Source organism: Hemitrygon akajei, chromosome 19 (genome assembly GCF_048418815.1).
Source record: "Hemitrygon akajei chromosome 19, sHemAka1.3, whole genome shotgun sequence".
In the NCBI taxonomy this organism is placed as follows: domain Eukaryota; kingdom Metazoa; phylum Chordata; class Chondrichthyes; order Myliobatiformes; family Dasyatidae; genus Hemitrygon; species Hemitrygon akajei.
The window spans coordinates 58453945-58473214 of NC_133142.1; the positions used below are offsets into that span (position 1 = coordinate 58453945).

At 42.0% G+C, this 19270-nt stretch overlaps 1 protein-coding gene across 1 annotated transcript in view; it reads right to left on the reverse strand.

Annotated features, from left to right (window-relative positions):
* rnf123 (ring finger protein 123) overlaps nt 1-19270 on the reverse strand; it is a 435502-nt gene that overhangs the window by 32834 nt on the left and 383398 nt on the right. Inside the window, exon 36 of the mRNA XM_073072589.1 lies at nt 2471-2607. Coding sequence (XP_072928690.1) covers nt 2471-2607 — 137 coding nt within the window. The remainder of the gene's footprint in view (nt 1-2470; nt 2608-19270) is intronic.

The window sequence follows — 19270 nt, forward strand, 5'->3', positions numbered from 1 at the left end:
AATTTGTACCTGAGATACTCTTCAGCTATGGAGAACACTCGGTGGAATGAAGGTAGTAGATCAGGTGTCAATCAAGTGGGCTGTTCTGTGAGTGCTGCCAGAACTGTAAGTGGAGACCATTTCATCACAATACAACATAAGAATAGAAGCAGGACTATGCCATTCAGTCCCTCATGAATGCACTACCATTCTGTAAGATCATGGATGATGTTTTGCCTCAACAGCACTCCTCTTGCTAACCCCTTGTCTTATGATGATAGGTTGAGCAAGTTAGGAGGATGCGAAGTGACTTGATAGAGGTGTACAAGATGATAAGAGACACAGATCGAACAGATAGCCACAGACCTTTTTCCCAGGGTGGAAATGGCTAATACCAGGAGGCATAATGTTAAGCAGATTGGAGGAAAGAATAGGGGGGATGTCAGAGGTAAGATCTTTACACAGCAAGTGGTGTGTGTGTGGAACACCCTGCCAGGAGTGGTGGCATTGGCAGATAAATTCGGGGCATTTAAGAAATTCAGATAGGTTAAAAGGTCGGCCCATCATGGGCCAAGGTATCTGTACTATACTGTAATGTTCTATGTTCTATATAATCCTACATCTCTTGATACCTTAATACATAAACATCTTGGTATTGAATATGCATAGCCATTGAGCCTCCACAGCTGCGTTGGGTGGTGAATGCTAATTCACTATTCTTTAGGTTAAGTAATCTCCTTTTATCTCTGTTCTCAATGGCTTATCCCTAACTCTAAGAGTGAAGCCCTGGTTCTAGAATCACCACGTAGAGATACCTCAACTTCATATCTACTCTGTTAATCACCACGACAATTTTCTACATTTCAATGAGATTGTCTCCCATTCTTCGAAACTCCAGACAGCGTCATCACAGTCTGCTTACTCTCCACTGATATGACCAAGCCACCATCACTAGAATCAATCTGGTGAATCTTTAATGAGAGTAAATCCTTAGATAACAAGAACATGGCTATAAATAATATTCCAGATGTGATCTCTCCTGAGCTTTATGTATCTGGTGTTGAGATGCTCTGGTTTAGATATTTGAATCCTCTTGCAGTACAGACTGACATATTGTTTTCCCTCCTAACAAGATGCTATCTTTCAGAGATTGATATGTAAGAAAAGCAGGTCCCTCTGAACAGCAGCTTTCAATCTCCCACTATTTAAAATCTTTATAGTTTTCCGACAAAGTGATTTTTTCCCCCGAAATTATATCCCAAGTACCATTCCTGCCCATATTCCCCAGAAGCCTCTCAGTATCCATTTTGTAAGGTCATTTAGCTATGTTACATCTTACTCATTATTACTCTGATATAGCTGGTGAACAGTGCAAGCCCGAGCACAGATCCCCAATGCACGTGATTGGTCACAGACTCTTAATCCACAAAAAAAAGACCCATTACTAACTCATTTTATTATTACAAATTATTGCTAATTTGTTTTCAATGGATACCAATCCCACTTGTATTACCCCACTTGTGTGGCAAAGGTCTTTTGGAAGTCCAAAGGTATTGTGTCAACTGGTTTATTCTCGTCTATTCTGCTCATTACAACTAAATTAATAGGTTTGTCAGATGTGACTACCCTTTCATAAATTCATGTTGACCTTGCTTACTGTATTATTGTTGCTTTATAAATGCTCTGTAAACAATCTTTAATAATTGATTTCAACATTTTCCCTAGTCTTGATGTTGGGCTAGCTTCTGCTGGTCTCCATTTTCTCCCTTTTGTTTTTTAAAATCATAAGATAACATCTGCTTTTCTCCAATCTGTAGGAACTAATCCAAAATCAATGACATTTTGAAAGATGACAATCAGTGAATCCAATAAAAAAAATCCTTCAAAACCTGAGGATTCAGATCATCAGGTCTTGGGGATACAGCAACATTTAGTTCATTAACTTCTCCAGTGTTAATTTTTTTTTACTAGTGCTAAATTCTTTCATCTTCCATTCACTCTAAACCTGCAGTGCTTCATCAATTCTATTACATTTTCTGTGACACAAAATAATCATTTAATTTCTCTGGTATTACTTTATTTCTCAATATAATTTCTCCTACGGCAGTCAATAAGGGACCTATAACATAATTAGTTTTTTTTTGTGTTAACATATGCATTTGGTAAGCCTTCGTGTTTCTTTGCATGTTCTGACATTTTCTCCAATCAGAGGTTCACTGTTCAACTTTGGCAACTTCATATAACTTTGATCTAATATAATCCTCTGATAACCATCGATGGACCACTTCTGCTGCCAATTGGTGCCTTGATGGTGATAGAAAGGAGTTTGGAAATCAACATCAAATGAAAATGCAAAGAATTTCCACATATCCTCTCTCAAACAGATAAACTAGAAATACCTACAGATTCTCCAGAAGGATATATGGAGTAGAACTTCTACTTTCTATGTTGTAACAATTCTAGTCCTTAATGCGCAAGAACTCATACTCACATGCTTGGAGTGAGAAGTGTTTCTTCACAGTCGGTGTTGCTCCCAGAGCAGAGAGCTCATTTTCTCCGAGGAGGTACTGTATTGATCGCAACTGAAAGCAAGGGTCAGCCAGGAGCACAGCTGTTCCTCGTTGGACCCTGGAAAGAAGCAAGAGATGAAACATTGTACAAGACCTTGAAGTGATAAAAAAAAGGAACAGATATCAACTATATTAGACACATCACTCACCTTTCAAGCATTTCAGTTCAAACACATTAGCTGTCAAGTATGTAAAGGAAGCCAGCCAACAGGAGCATTTTAGCTCCTAAGTTGTCAGGGAGTATGTAATGGTCAGTATAGTGAGCTAAAATGTGAGGTAAAAATAGGATCAAAATCAATTAAATGTATTCCTGGAGGGAGAAGAGATATGAAAGTGCGATTGATGACTTGGGTTTAGTGGGGCTAATAGCTTCTCAAGTATCACCTATTTGTCATCAGCTCAAGGGAACGAGAGCCTTGTGCTGACAAGGTACTGTCGGATGCAGTGTAGAATTGTTACTTTTCCTATAGTTTAACTTTGCTATGCATGCTTATAATCACCTATATAAGAACATAAGAAATAGGAGCAGGAGTAGGCCATCCGGCCCATCGAGCCTGCCCTACTATTCAATAAGATCTTGGCTGATCTGTCCATAAACTCAACTCCATCTACCTGCCTTTTCCCCATAACCCTTAATTCTCCTACTATGTAAAAACCTAGCTAACTGTTTCTTAAATATATTTAATGAGGAAGCCTCAACTGCCTCCCTGGGCAGAGAATTCCACAGATTTACCACTCTCTGGGAAAAAACAGGTGGGAGGGGGTGTGTGTGTGTGTGTGTGTGGTCAATTTTTTAGTAATTATGGTACCTTTGCTTCTGTAGTTTTTTTTAGAAAGCTACTTGAATCTAGCTATTTTATAGATTAAGAGTAATCACTGGAATTTCTGTTATACGTATCTAGTCTGGTAGGAGAAGACCATGACTATTTTTAGTCTGGTCTTTTCTTTGTTCTCTCAATGCTTTTTCTTGTTCTTCTTTGCTCTTGTAACATTTAATAAAATGAACATAAGTAACAAGTTTTATGTTTCATTCTTGGCTTCTGAAGAATCTTTGGATCTCAAAAACATCAGGATCCAGCAGTAGTCAGTAAAGACCAAATTGAGCAGCCATCCAGCACTGGTGTCATAAAACTACCCTGGTATTAGGAGCAAAGGTATTGTGATAGGTTCAATTTATATTTATATTAATGTTGGGAATTGTTGAAAGTCCTCCAGTGATTTACAAGTGTCACTGACTATACTTCACACCAGCAAAGAAGCAAATCCTTGGGAATGAGAATGCAATTTTGGCCATTCATTTGCACAAAATACTATAGGACACACATCACTGCTGATTTTTATGTGGTGAATACTGAATATGAAGTTTAATGTCTATTCCTTCACTTAGGTTCATGACAGACAACCTCCTTATAACACTTAAATCATTAGAACACTCATCCAATGAAGTGAATGGTTACACACCAAATGGATATACTGTATGTTCCAAGTTTACTGATAAATTGTCTCTGGCTCATGGCCTGGGATCTGGCTCTTTGTCCAATAATATAATCAGCATATTATTGTACCACTACTATATTATACCGTATAAATTAAACCTGCAACATTTTTGTGCAATCCTGCCAAAGCGTCTCGGCCTGAAACATCAGCTGTATTTTTTTTCCATAGATGCTGCCTGGCCTGCTGAGTTCCTCCAGCATTTTGTGTGCATTGCTTGGATTTCCAGCATTTGCAGATTTTCTCATATATTTGTGTCAGAAGGCTTTAAGATCAGGGCTCTCTGAAACTTCAACAGTCTTGTAATTCAGACGAAGTGCTTGAGAGCAGAGGTGTCATCTTCTCACAGCTACTGTCAGGCAGCCTGAAGTCCCACAGGTTCAAGAACAGCTACTTCCCTTCAACCTCTCGGTTCTTGAACCAACTGATACAGCCATCATCACTAGAGTTTAGCAACACTGTTTTGTGTGTTAATTACCTTAACACATGAAAAATGCTGGAGGAACTGAGCAGGTCAGACAGCATCTATGGGAAAGAATAAAAAGTTGAGACCTTTGGCCCAAAACACCGACACATTATTTCTTTCCATTGATGATGGCTGACCTGCTGAGTACCTGCAGCACTTCGTGTGTGTTACTCTGGACTTCCAGCATCTGCAGAATCTTTTGTGACTATAACCACTTTGATTACTTTGCACAAATGGACATTTTTTGTTTTATTTGTGCTCTTTACTGTAAAAATTATATTTTGTTTTTCTTCTGGATGTTGCCTATATGATGCGCTGAGTCTGTGATAATGCTGCAAGTTAGACTTCATTGCACCTGTGCGCACATGTACTTTTGCATTTGACAGTAAACTCCATTTTGACTTTGAGAAGAAAGCCTAGGTAATGTATGGCTACTATAACACCACCTCCTCCCCCCCGCCACACACACACCTCCCATAATGGTAGATTTAACTTTTCAGGTAACAGATGTCTGTGCCAATGAAGCACATGATACAAAGATTGTGCATGGAATTGAGGGAGACCATGACCTCTGGGCTCCTACTATGTGCTGTGTCGTAAATCCTGAAGGCCTAAGGCAGGCCATGAAATGGATTGTTTCCAAAACTTCTTATCTACCACAACTTTTCTAAAGACTATGCCCTGTGAAAATTTTGCATTAGTCCCTCTGTGATCTTAGGTGCTCCCACAAGACATAAATGAGCAAAGCCATCCAACTTTAGTCAACTGTTTAAGGTACTAAATACAGTACCTTAATACACCATGGTCAAACATAGACACAAATGTCCATGAATTTATCTTCTAGTCAGTACGGACTTAAACTTTACAGTGGAAAAAACATGCAGCATCTTTAATAAAGCAGTTGTGTAAAGTCAGATTAATATACAAAATAACTGAAAATACCTATCGTTATGAGGTGGGAACAATAGAACACAGAGCTAGGTCATGCCTCAGAGTCTGTAATGACAATTCTCACAAATATATAAAAATATGAAAGCTTATTCTGGCAAAATTAACAAGCATTTTTGAAGGAAAGAATGAGCCACAAGAAACAAGAGTTAAAATCAATGCAGCAGTTTCCAGAATTAGAACAAAGGTTAAGTGCAATTGACTAACAACATAAGATATTGGAAAGGAGTATGCCCCATCATTCATTAAAATCATGCACTGTCATTCTATTGACATCCAGAGATCTAGCCAACTAGTTTGAATGACTTAGCCAGCCCTCAGGGTTAAAGAGTTCCATAGTTTCATCATCTTCTATGGGAAGAAATAGCTTCTCATTTCATTCCTAAAATGCCTACCTTATTTCAGAGACTGCAAACCCCAACTTTAGACTCTCCAGTGTGGAGATCTATACTCCCTGCATCCATATTGCCAAGCCCCATGAGAACTGTTCATGCTTCAAAGAAATCTCCTCTCATGTTTCTAAATGACAGAGAAAATAGGCCTATTCTGCTAAATCTCATTTCAAAATGCAATTTCTCCAACCTTGGAATGGGCACAGTGAAACTGATACTGAGCAAACCTAAATTCTACCTCCTCCCATAGAGGCTGTCTGGCCTGCGAGTTCTGCCAGCATTTTGTGTTTTTAAACCTAAATTCTATACTGTGTCCTTCAGCCACATTAAATCATTATTTTTATTCCTGTATTTACCTTCCTAACTACTTATTGTTTCTGCTTATTGGCTTTCAGTGATGTGTGTTCAATGATATCTTGCTTTTGACCCAGCCCCTCACCATTTAAAAATTATTGCACCCATGGATAGCTTCATACTTTTCCACTGTATGTTGCATCCACTCACTCATTTTGTCTATATCACCTAGAAAGTCAAAGTCATTTATTATCCAAGTATGTACACACTGTGGCCATTTTATTAAGTACCCCCTGTACTTGTTTTGATGTGTTGTGTGTTTAGAGATGACTGTCTGCACACCACTGTTGTAATGCATGGTTATTTGAGTTACTGTTGCCTTCCTGTCAACTTGAACCAGTCCTGCCATTAGACTGTTTAAACTCAAGATTAAACTCTAGAGACTAGTGTACATGAAAATCCCATGAAATCAGAAGTTTCTGAGATACTCAAACCACCATGTTTAGCACCACCAATTATTCCACAGTCAAAGTCACTTAGATCACATTTCTTGCCCTTTCTGATGTTGGGTCTGATCAACAACTGAACCTCTTGACCATATTTGCATGCTTTTATGCATTGAGTTGCTGCCACACCATTGGCCGATTAGATATTTGTATTAGCAAATCAGTGTACTGAATATATATGTTACCATATACTCCCTTAAGATTGATTTTCATGCAGGAAGTTGAATTTAACAAAATTTATGAAGAACTGTACAAAACAACCTAATGTGCAAATAAATAAATAACACTGAGAACATGAGTTGTAGGGTCCTTGAAAATGAGTCTATAGGTTGTGGAATAAGTTCAGAGTTGAGGTGAGTGAAATTATCTCACACCCTACTCTCTGCTGACAGTCCCACTTGGCTTTGCACCATCAGCATTCTTGGAAATTTGATACTTGCTGCCTTGGCCAAAATGATGACATTGATCATGAAAAGCCTCAGAGCTGAGCACTGATCCCTGTAGTATCATAATCATCTCCTGCCAACTGAAGAACCATCCACTTATTCCCACTCTTTGTTCTCTGTCCAATAATCAATTCTCTGTTACTGATAACCAACCTCTTGATCAAAACCCTCTAAAAATCCAGAGGTGAAATGGCACAATGATGTAGCTAGTAGAGCAGTTGCCTCACAGTGCAAGAGGCACATCTTCAATCCTAATCTCATGTTGCATGTTCTCCAGCGACTGTGTGCATTTGTTTTCCTTCGGGTGCTCCCGTTTCCCTCCACAACCCAAAGACTCAAAGCCATATGGGTTGGTAGATTAACTGGCCACTGTAAATTGCCCCCAGTGTGTGGGTTAGAGGTAGAAATTGGGGACTGGGTGAATGTGGGGAGAATGCAGCAAAACTAGAAAAAGGTGAGTGCATGTGAATTATACTACTGATATCCAGTCTCTTGCTTGGGTTGATTATAGTGTCACACAAAATATGATTTCTACAGCTTGGTAGTATTAAACTCTTCCATCAGAGCGCCCAGAGGAAACTCACATGATTATGGGGAGAATAAACACATTTTTTAAGGACAGCGGTGGGATTTGAACTCAAATTGGTAATTGCCAACACCGTAGCTACACTATGATACCACCCTCTAAAGGGGGTGGGGGAGGCGTGGGGTGACACCAATCACAAACAAGAGAAAATCTGTAGATGCTGATAATCCAAGCAACACACACAAAATGCTGGAGGAACTCAGCGGGACAGGAAGCGTCTATGATAAAGAGCAAACAGTCGACATTTTGGGCTGAGACCCTTCATTAGGACTGGAAAAAAGATGAGAAATCAGAGTAAGAAAGTGAGTAGGTGATGGTGAAATTGGGAGGGAGGAGGGGTTAAATAACAAACTGGGAAGTTGATTGGTGAAAGAGACACAGGGCTGGAGAAGGGGGAATCCGATAGGAGAGGTCAGAAGACCATGGAAGAAAGAAAAGGGGGAGGAGCACCAGAGGGAGGTGATGGACAGGTAAGGAAACAAGGCAAGAGAGGGAAACAGGAATGAAAAGTGATGAAGGTGGTGGGGGGGAGGGGGAGTGGCAATTACCATAAGTTAGAGAAATCGATATTCATGCCATCAGGTCGGAGGCTGCCCAGATGGAATACAAGGTGTTGCTCCTCCAACCTGAGTGTAGCCTCGTCACGACAGTAGAGGAGGCCATGGACTGACTTGTTAGAATGGAAATGAGAAGTAGAATTGAAATGGGTAGCCTCTGAGATATCCCGCTTTTTCTGGCAGACTTGGCAAAGTCTGCTTGGCAAAGCAAGCTCCTAATTTACGTCAGGTCTCTCCAATATACAGCTGACCACACCAAGAGCGCCAGAGGAAGTAAATGACCTCAACAGAATCACAGATGAAGTGTCACCTCATCTGGAAGGACTGTTTGAGGCCCTGAATGGTAGTGAGGGAGAAGTTGTAGGGGCAGGTGTGGCACTTGTTCTACTTTCAAGGTTAAGTACCAGAAGGGAGATCAGTGGGGAGGGATGAATGGAGAAGGGAGTCGCATAGATAGCAATCCTTTGGAAAGTGGAAAGTTGGGGGGGGGGGGGGGAGAGAAAAATGTGCTTGCTGGTGGGATCCTGTTGGAGATGGCAGAAGTTGCAAAGAATTATGTGCTGAATGTGGAGCTAGTGGGGTGGTAGGTGAGGACAAGAGAAACTCTATCCCTGGTGGGGTGGCGGGAGGATGGGGTGAAGGCAGATTGCATGAAATGGAAGAGATGCGGTTGACAACAACATTAATGGTGGAGGAAGGAAAGCCCCTTTCTTTGAAGAAGGAGGACATCTTATTAGCTCTGGAATAAAAGTTTCATCTTGAGAGCAGATGTGGGGAGTCAGAAGAACTGAGAGAAGTGGATGGCATTTTTACAATTGACAGGGTTGGAAGAGGTATAGTCCAGGAAGTTGTGAGAATCAGTGGGTTTATAAAAGATATCAGTAGATAAACAATCTCCAGAGAAAGAGACAGAGAGATCATGCAGGGGGAGGAAGGTGTCAGAAACAGACCAGGTAAATTTGAGGGGCAGGGTGGAAGTTGGAGACAAAGTGGATGAAATTGCCAAGCTCAGCATGGGTGCAGGAATCAGCACCAATGCAGTCACTGATGTAGCATAGGAGAAGTTAGGGAGTGATACTGGTGTAGGCTTGGAACATAGACTGCTCCACATAGCTGATAAAAAGGCAGGCAAAGCTGGAACCCATGTGAGTGCCCATGGTTACACTTTTGGTTTGAAGGAAGTGGGAAGAGCCGAAGGAGAAATTATTCAGAGTGAGGTCCAGTTCTGCCAGATGGAGGAGAGTGGTGATGGAGGGGAACAGATGGGGTCTGTTGTCCAGAAAGAAACAAGAACTTTATGGCCCACCTGATGGGGGATGGAGGTGTAAAGGGGATGGACATCCACGGTGAAAATGAGATGAGCAGGACCAGGGAACATGAAAGCATGAGAGAGAGAGAGAGAGAGAGAGAGAGAGAGAGAGAGAGAGAGAGCGAGAGGAGAGAGCGAGAGAGAGAGCGATGAGAGAGAGAGAGCGAGAGAGAGAGAGAGCGAGAGGAGAGAGAGAGCGAGAGAGAGAGAGAGCGAGAGAGAGCGAGAGAGAGCGAGAGAGAGCGAGAGAGAGCGAGAGAGAGAGCGAGAGAGAGAGAGAGAGAGAGTGTGTGTGGTGTGTGTGTTGTGTGTGTGTGTGTGTGTGTAGTGTCACAGATGTAGGTAGGAAGGGACTGAACCAGGAGGAATGAAAAAACAAAGTTGAGGTAGCAAGATATAAGTTCAGTGGAGCAAAAACAAGCAGAAACAATGGGTCCTACTGAACAGCAGGTTTGTGGATCTTGGGTTGGAAGTAGAAACAGGAGGTGCGGGGTAACGGAACTATGAGGTTGGTGGCAGTGAATGGGAGATCCCCAGAGTTATTAAGTCAGTGATGGTGTGGGTGATAATGGCTTGGTGCTCCTTAGTGGAGTCCTGCTCAAGGGGTACGAGAAGGTGTCTGAGAGTAGTTGCCTGGCCTCAGCAAGGTAGAGGTCAGTTGACCAGACTACTGCAGCACCCCTCTTTATCTATGGGTTTGATGGTGAGGTTAGGGTTAGTACTGAGAGTGGAGAGCACATAATGCTCTGCAACTTCTGCCATCTCCAATGGATCCCACCACCAAGCACATCTTTCCCTCCTCCCCCCTACTTTCCACTTTGCTCAGGAATCGCTCCCTTCTCCATTCATCCCTCCCCACTGATCTCCCTCCTGGTACCTATCCTTGCAAGCAGAATAAGTGCCACACCTGCCCTTACACCTCTTCCCTCACTACCATTTAGGGCCCCAAACAGTCCTTCCAGGTGAAGCAACACATCACCTGTGAGTCTCCTTGGGCCATTTATTGTATTTGATGTTCCCGGTGTAGCCTGTATATTGGTAAGACCTGACATAGATTGGTAGACTGCTTTCCCAAGCACCTGAACGAGAAATGGGAGATCATTTTTTGCCAGAAAAAGCAGGATCTCCCGGTAGCCACCCATTTCAATTCTACTTCCCATTCTGACATGTCATTCCATGCCCTCCTCTGCTGCTGCAATGTGGCCACACTCAGGTTGGAGGAGCAACAATTTATAAACTGTCTGGGTAGCCTCCAATCTGATAGCATGAATTCTGATAATTGCCGCCCTCCCCTTCATCATTCCTGTTTCTCTCTTACCTTATCTCCTTACCTGCCCATTGCCTCCCACTGGTGCCCATCCCCCTTCCCTTTCTTCCATTGTCTTCTACCCTCTCCTATCAGATTCCTCCTTTTCCAGTCCTTTATCTCTTTCACCAATCAACTTCCTAGCTCTTTACTTTACCTCACCTCCCCGAGTTTCACCTATCACCTACTTCTTCCTCCCATCCCCACCTTCTTACTGATGTCTTATCTTTTCTCCCAATCTTGATGAAGGATCTTGGCCCAAAACATTAACTGTTTGCTTTATTCCATAGATGCCGCCTGACCTCCTGAGTTCCTCCAGCATTTTGAATGTATGAGTAGAGTTTGATAACTCTGGGTCTGAACTTGCTGGAGTTTCAAAGAATAAGGAGGGATCTCATTGAAACCTATGAGTACTGCACAGGCATGGAGAGAATGCTTCCTATAGTGGGGACCCTAGGACCAGAGGGCACAGACTCAGGACAGAGAGATGTCCAATTAGAACAAAGATGAGGAGAAATTTCTTTAGCCAGAGGGTAGTGAACCTGTGGAATTCGTTGTCACAGATGGCTGTGGATGACAAGTCATTGGGTATATTTAAGCAGAGGTTGATAGGTTCTTAATTAGTCAGGGTGTCAAAGGTTACAGGGAGAAGGCAGGACAATGGGGTTGTGAGGAATAATAAATTAGCCACGAAGGAATGGCACAACCACACTGAGGATTCATAAATTCCATGGAACCAACAAGCTACTAATGCCAGTTAGAGTGACTTCCCTGTTCACTGTGAAGAGGAAGGTGGGAAAAGCAATTCAATATTGTCTTCTCCCAGTTTAATAAAACGTACCCTTGCTCAGTCATTACCGTGCAGGCAGCAGCTCCAGAAACATGGCCAAGTGTTGCACAGAGGGAACTGGAGCTGGGGTTGTTTTAAGATTAGAGGTAAGCTTCCACAGGGGCAAATGCTCATGGAGTTGGAATAGCATGTTTCAGCAAACTTAAACCTCAGTTCCAAATTCAAGAAGAGAGTTTTATAAGCTTTGATAAGACATGGTACACATTTATTATCGGTATAAAATAATTTCCTCTTATGAAATTGGTTGCACAAAGAACTCTGTCTTGATCTTTTATAAAGTAGATCATTATTTATGCAAGTAATATTGAATGAACATCAAAGTTGAAGTGAGTACTCTGCATCAAGTGTAAAGCTACTCAGGGTTGTTTTCAGTACTTCCTCAACAATCGCTACATCAATTATTCAAAGATCTGTTCCACAAATATTCAGACTATGCTGTACATTCTGTTATATTAAAATACAGATGCAATTAGCCTGTACGTGACTTCCCACCATCAGGATTATGAACAAGAAGCAACTCATAAGTCTGATATTATACTATGGTAACAACAGAATTCTCAGGTAAAATATATTAAAGATGAATGCTTGTGTTTAAAGCTAGAAAGTTGATTTGTTATTAATTCTAGGTCAAAAAGTAGAACATAGAACATTACAGCATAGATGTTTTGCCGACCTTTTAACCTACTCTAAGATCCAACTAACCATTCCCTCCTACATAGCTCTTCACTTTTTCCTATCATCCATGTACTTAAGAGTTTCTTAAATACCCTTATCTGTCTCTAGTACCCACTTCTCTGCGTAAAAAAATATACTTCTGATATCCCACCCCTATACTTTCCTCTAATCACCTTAAAATTACACCCCCTGTTTCTACCATATATTATTATTAAGTATATTCAGGTCCAGGAGAGAAATGGGATAAAGTTGGTACTTTTTCCTTGATTATAACACACGATGGTGTCTCAAGTGGACAAGTTTATTGCATTTATTTGCAACCAACAGAAAGATATGCCAATAGAATTATGTCCAGTGAAGTACAGAATATAGCATTTCTTACAACCTGTGTTGTTTCCTAACAACACACTTATTAATCTGGCTCATTTACTGCTTGATAATCCTCAAATACATAAATAAATTAGCAATTTTATTTAATTAAATTTGTTCCTCAAAATAATAAGTTTGTGGAATGACATGGATAAAGATTTGAAGACAAAAGGCAAATGGTCCTATGCACAAAGAGAGCACTCAACAAGCTGTCAACTGGGAATAAATAAAATTCCATTTGTTCAACTCTTTCTCTCTATCCAATATATCTAAAAAGCTTCTAATGAACTGTGGCTGCATAGCACTCAGTGTATTTTGTCAGTACTGTATTTATACCAATATGAAAATTGGTTTGCAGTTCAAGCACTAGTTCACAGAACAGAGAGCATCTGCATTAGCACCTGAACATTCCAAACTAATGCCATAAGACCATTAACACATAGGATCAGAATTAAGCCATTCAACCCATTGAGTTTGCTCTGCCATTGGCTGATTTTTTATTCCTCTCAACCCCTTTCTGCTGCCTTCTCCCATTAACCTTTGACACAGTACTAATCATGAACCTGTTAACCTTGTGCTTTAAATATGCCCAATGACTTGGCCTCCACAGCCGTCTGTGGCAAGGAGTACCACAGATTCACCACGCTCTCTGGTTAAAGAAAATTCTCCCCTTCTCTGTTCTAAAGGGATGTCCTTGTATTCCAAGTCTGTGCCATCATATTCTAGACCCTCCCACAATAGAAAACATCCTTTACATGTCCACTCTACATAGGTCTTTTAATAGGTTTCAAAGAGATCTCCCTCATTCTTTTAAACTCCAGCAAGACCAGGCCCAGAGCCATTAAACACACCTCATGTACTGACCCTTTCATTCCCAGGATCATTCTCATGAACCTCCTCTGGACCGTCTCCAATGCCAGCACATCCTTTTTTAGATAGGGGGCTATAAACTGCTCACAGTACTCCAAATGCGGCCTGACCAATGCCACATTACATCCTTGCTTTTATATTCTAGTCCTCTCAAAATGAATGCTAACATTGCATTGGCCTTCCTTACTACCAACTTAACCTGCAAGTTAGCCTTTAGGGAAATGTGCACAAGGCTCTCAAGTCCATTTGCACCTCCAATTTCTGTATTTGAGAAAATAATCTATGCCTTTATTGCTTCTATAAAGGTGCATGACCATATACTTCCCTATACTATATTTCATCTGCTATTTCCTTGCACATTCTCCTAATCTGCCTGTCCTTCTGCAGAGTCACTACTTCTTCAAAATTATCTACCCCTCCACCTATCTTTGTATCGTCCACAAACCTGACCACAAAGCCATCAATTCTATCATCCAGTTCATTGATATATAATGTGGTCCCAACACCAACTCCTGCGGAACACCATTAATCACTAGGAATTAACCAGAAAAGGCCCCCTTTATTCCCACTCTTAGACTCCTGCCAATCAGCCAATACTCGTATCTTTCCAGTAATAACATGGATTCTTATCTTGTTACGCAGCCTTAGACATGGCACCTTATCAAAGGCCTTCTTGAAATCCAAGTAGACAACATCCACTGACTCTGCTTTGTCAATCCTGCTTGTTATCTCCTGAAAGAATTCCAACAGATTTATTAGGCAAGATTTCTCATTAAGGAAATCATGCTGACTTCAGCCTATTTTATCATGTGCCCCCAAGTACCCCAGGGGGACCAATATCCTGGCGGGGAGGTTTGCTAAGGCTATTGGGGAGAGTTTAAACTAGGATTGCATGGGGGGGGGGGGGTGAGAACTGGACTGAAGAGACGGAGATTGGCTCACAAATAGAGAAAACGTAGAAACAGTGCGGGAGGGAGGTTAGGCAGGTGATAGAGAAGGGATGCACTCAAACCAATGGTTTGAGATGTGTCTATTTTAATGCAAGGAGTATTATGAACAAAGCGGATGAGCTTAGAGCGTGGATCAGTACTTGGAGCTATGATGTTGTGGCCATTACAGAGACTTGAATGGCTCAGGAGCAGGAATGGTTACTTCGCGTGCCAGGCTTCAAATGTTTCAGAAAGTATAGGGAGAGAGGCAAAAGAGATGAGGGTGTGGCACTGTTGATCAGAGATAGTGTCACGGCTGCAGAAAAGGAGGGAGACATGAAGGGATTGTCTACGGAATCTCTGTGGGTGTAGGTTAGGAACAGGAAGGGGTCAATAATTCTACTGGGTGTTTTTTTTATAGACCACCCAATAGCAACAGGGACATTGAGGAACAGATAGGGAGATAGATTCTGTTAGTGTAATAATAACAGGGTTGTCATTATGGGAGATTTTAATTTCCCAAATATCAACTAGCATATCACTAGAGCGAGGGGTTTAGATGGGGTGGAGTTTGTTAGGTGTGTTCAGGAAGGTTTCCTGACACAATATATAGATAAGCTTACAAGAGGAGAGGTTGTACTTCATCTGGTATTGGGAAATGAATCTGGTCAGATGTCAGATCTCTCAGTGAAAGAACACTTTGGAGATAGTGATCACAATTCTCTCTCCTTTGACATAGCATTGGAGAGGATAGGAATAGACAAGTTAGGAAAGCGTTTAATAGGAGTAAGTGGAAATAAGAGGCTATCAGGCAGGAACTTGGACGCATAAATTGGGACACATGTTCTCAGAGAAATGTAAGGCGGAAATGTGGTAAATGTTCACGAGATATTTGCATGGAGTTCAAGAAGAAAAGCTTACAAAAGGTAAGAGCTAGGTAATGATAGACATCTAGAAGATTATAAAGCTAGCAGGAAGGAGCTTAAGAATGAAATTAGGAGAGCCGGAAGGGACCATGAGAAGGCCGTGGTGGACAGGATTAAGGAAAACCTCCAAGGCATTCTACAAATATGTGAAGAGCAGGAGGATAAGACATGAGAGAATAGGACCAACTCAAGTGTAACAATGGAAAAGTGTGTATGGAACCGGAGGAGAGAGCAGAGGTACTTAATGAATACATTGTTTCAGTATTCAGTATGGAAAAGGATCTTGGCGATTGTAGGGATGACTTACAGTGGGCTGAAAAAATTGAGTATGTAGATATTAAGAAAGAGGATGTGCTGGATCTTTTGGAAAGCATCAAGTTGGATAAGTCACCAGGACTGGATGAGATGTAGCCCAGGCTACTTTGGGAGGTGAGGAAGGAAATTGATGCAACTCTAGTAATGATCTTTGCATCATCAATGGGGATGGGAGAGGTTCCAGAAGATTGGAGGGTTGTGGATGCTGTTCCGTCATTCAAGAAAGAGAGTAGAGATAGCCCAGGAAATTATAGACCAGTGAGTCATACTTCAGTGGTTGGTAAGTTGATGGAAATGATCCTAAGATGCAGGATTTACGAACATTTGGAGGGCATAATATGATTAGGAATAGTTGGCATGGCTTTGTGAAAGGCAGGTCGTGCCTTACAAGCCTGATTGAATTTTTTGAGGATGTGACTAAACACATTGATGAAGGTAGAGCAGTAGATGCAGTGTATATGAATTTCATCAGGGCATTTGATAAGGTACCCCTTGCAAGGCTTATTGAGAAAGTAAGGAGGCATGGGATTCAAGGGATATTGCTTTGAGGGCCCAGAACTGGCTTGCCCACAGAAGGCAAAAAGTCATTGTAGACAGGTCATATTCTGCATGGAGGTCGCTGACCAGTGGTGTGCGTCAGGGATCTGTTCTGGGACCCCCCCCCCCCCCCTTCATGATTTTTATAAATGACCTGGATGAGGAAGTGGAGGGATGGGTTTGTAAACCTGCTGATGACACAAAGGTTGGGGGTGTTGTGGATAGTATGGAGTGCAGTCAGAGGTTACAGCAGGACATCGATAGGATGCAAAACTGGGCTGAGAAGTGGCAGATGGAGTTCAACCCAGCTAAGTATGAGGTGGTTCATTTTGGTAGATCAAATATGTTCGCAGGATATAGTATTAATGGTAAGACTCTTGACAGTGTGGAGGATCAGAGGAATCTTGGGGTCTGAGTCCAGAGGACACTCAAAACTGACAATGTGGTTAAGAAGGCATACGTCACATTGGCCTTCTTCAACTGTGGAATTGAGAGGCAATGTTGCAGCTATATAGGACCTTGGTCAGACCCCATTTGGAGTACTGTGCTCAGTTCTGGTCACCTCACTACAGGAAGGATGTGAAAACCATAGAAAGGGTGCAGAGGAGATTTACAAGGATGTTGCCCAGATTGGGGAGCATGCCTTATGAGAATAGGTTCAGTGAACTCAGCCTTTTCTCCTTGGAGCGGTGGAGGATGAGAGGTGACCTGATAGAGGTGTATAAAATGATGACAGGCATTGATTGTGTGGATAGTCAAGAGGATTTTCCCCTGGGCTGAAATAGCTAACATGAGAGGGTACAGTTTTTACAATGTGTGGAAGTAGGTACAGAGGAGATGTCAGGGGTAAGTATTTTTATGCAGAGAGTGGTGAGTGCATGGAAGGGGCTGCCGGTGACAGTGGTGGAGGCAGATATGATAGGGTCTCTTAAGAGACTCCTGGATAGGTACATGGAGCTTAGGAAAATAGAGGGCTATGGGTAACCCTAGGTAATTTCTAAAATAAGTACATGTTCAGCACAGCATTCTGGGCCGAAGGGCCTATATTGTGCTGTAGATTTTCTATGTCTCTAATTACAGTATATGTATATTGAATAGATTAAAAATTGTGTAGACAGAAATAATATATGCTCAAAAAATGAGGTACTGTTCTTGGGTTCAATGTCCATTTAGGAATCGGATGGCAGAGGGGAAGAAGCTGTTCCTGAATCGCTGAGTGAGAGCCTTCAGGCTTCACTACCTCTGACTTGATGGCAACAATGAGGAAAGGGCTGGGGCTCCTTAATAATGGACACTGCCTTTCTGAGAGACCGCTCCTTGAAGATGTCCTGGATACTTTGTAGGCTAGTATCCAAGATGGAAATGTACGGAAGAAATGAGGGGATGTTCAAGGGGATATTTGCGTGGAGTTTTGCATAGGTACGTTCCAATGATACAGGGAAAGGATGGTAGGGTACAGGAACAGTGGTGTACAAAGGCTGCTGTAAATCTAGTCAAGGAGATCTGGAAGATTATAAGGCTAACAGGAAGTAGCTTAAGAAAGAAATTAGTAAAGTCAGAAGGGGCCATGAGAAGGCCTTGACCTACAGGATTAAGGAAAATCCCAAGGCTTTCTACTAGTATGTGAAGAGCAAGAGGATAAGACCTGAGAGAACAGGACCAATCAAGGGTGACAGTGGAAAAGAGTGTCTGGAACCAGAGGAGATAGCAGAGGTACTTAATGAGTACTTTGCTTCAGTATTCACTAAGGGAAAGGATCGTGGCGATTGTAAGGATGACTTAGAGCAGGTTGAAAAGTTTGAGTTTGTAGATATTAAGAAAGAGGATGTGCTGGAGATTTTGGAAAACATCAAGTTGGATAAGTCACCGGGACTGGATGAAATGTACCCCAGGCTACTGTGGGAGGCGAGGTAAGAGGCTGCTGAGCCTCTGGCAATGAACCTTGCATCATCAATGGGGACGGGAGAGGTTCCAGAGGATTGGAAGGTTGTGGAGGTTGTTCCATTATTCAAGAAAGGGAGCAGAGATATCCCAGGAAATTATAGACCTGTGAGTCTTACTTCAGTGGTTGGTAAGTTGATGAAGATCCTGAGAGGCAGGATTTATGAACATTTGGAGAGGCATAATATGATTAGGAATAGTTGGCATGGCTTTATGAAAGGCAGGTCGTGCCTTACAAGCCTGATTGAATTTTTTGAGGATGTGCCTAAACACATTGATGAAGGTAGAGCAGTAGATGTACTGTATATGGATTTCAGCAAGGCATTTGACAAGGTACCCCATGCAAGGCTTATTGAGAAAGTAAGGAGGCATGGGATCCAAGGGGTCATTACTTTGTGGATTGAGAACTGGCTTGCCCACAGAAGGCAAAGAGTGGTTGTAGAGAGATCATATTCTGCATGCAGGTTGGTCACCAGTGGTGTGCCTTGGGGATCTGTTCTGAGACCCTTACACTATGTGATCTTTATAAATGACCTGGATGATGAAGTGGAGGGATGGGTTAGTAAATTTGCTGATGACACAAAGGTTGGGGGTGTTGTGGATAGAGTGGAGGGCGGTCAGAGGTTACAGCGGGACAATGATAGGATGCAAAACTGGGCTGAGAAGTGGCAGATGGAGTTCAACCCAGATAAGTGTGAGGTGGTTCATTTTGATAGGTCAAATATGATGGCAGAATTTAGTATTAATGGTAAAGACTCTTGGCAGTGTGGAGGATCAGAGGGATCTTGGGGTCTGAGTCCATAAGATGCTCAAAGCAGCTGCGCAGGTTTACTCTGTGGTTAAGAAGGCATATGGTGCATTGGCCTTCATCCATCATGGGATTGAGTTTAGAGTCGAGAGGTAATGTTGCAGCTATATAGATTGGCCTGATCAGACCCCACTTGGAGTACTCTGGTTGCCTCACTACAAAAAGGATGTGGAAACTATAGAAAGGGTGCAGAGGAG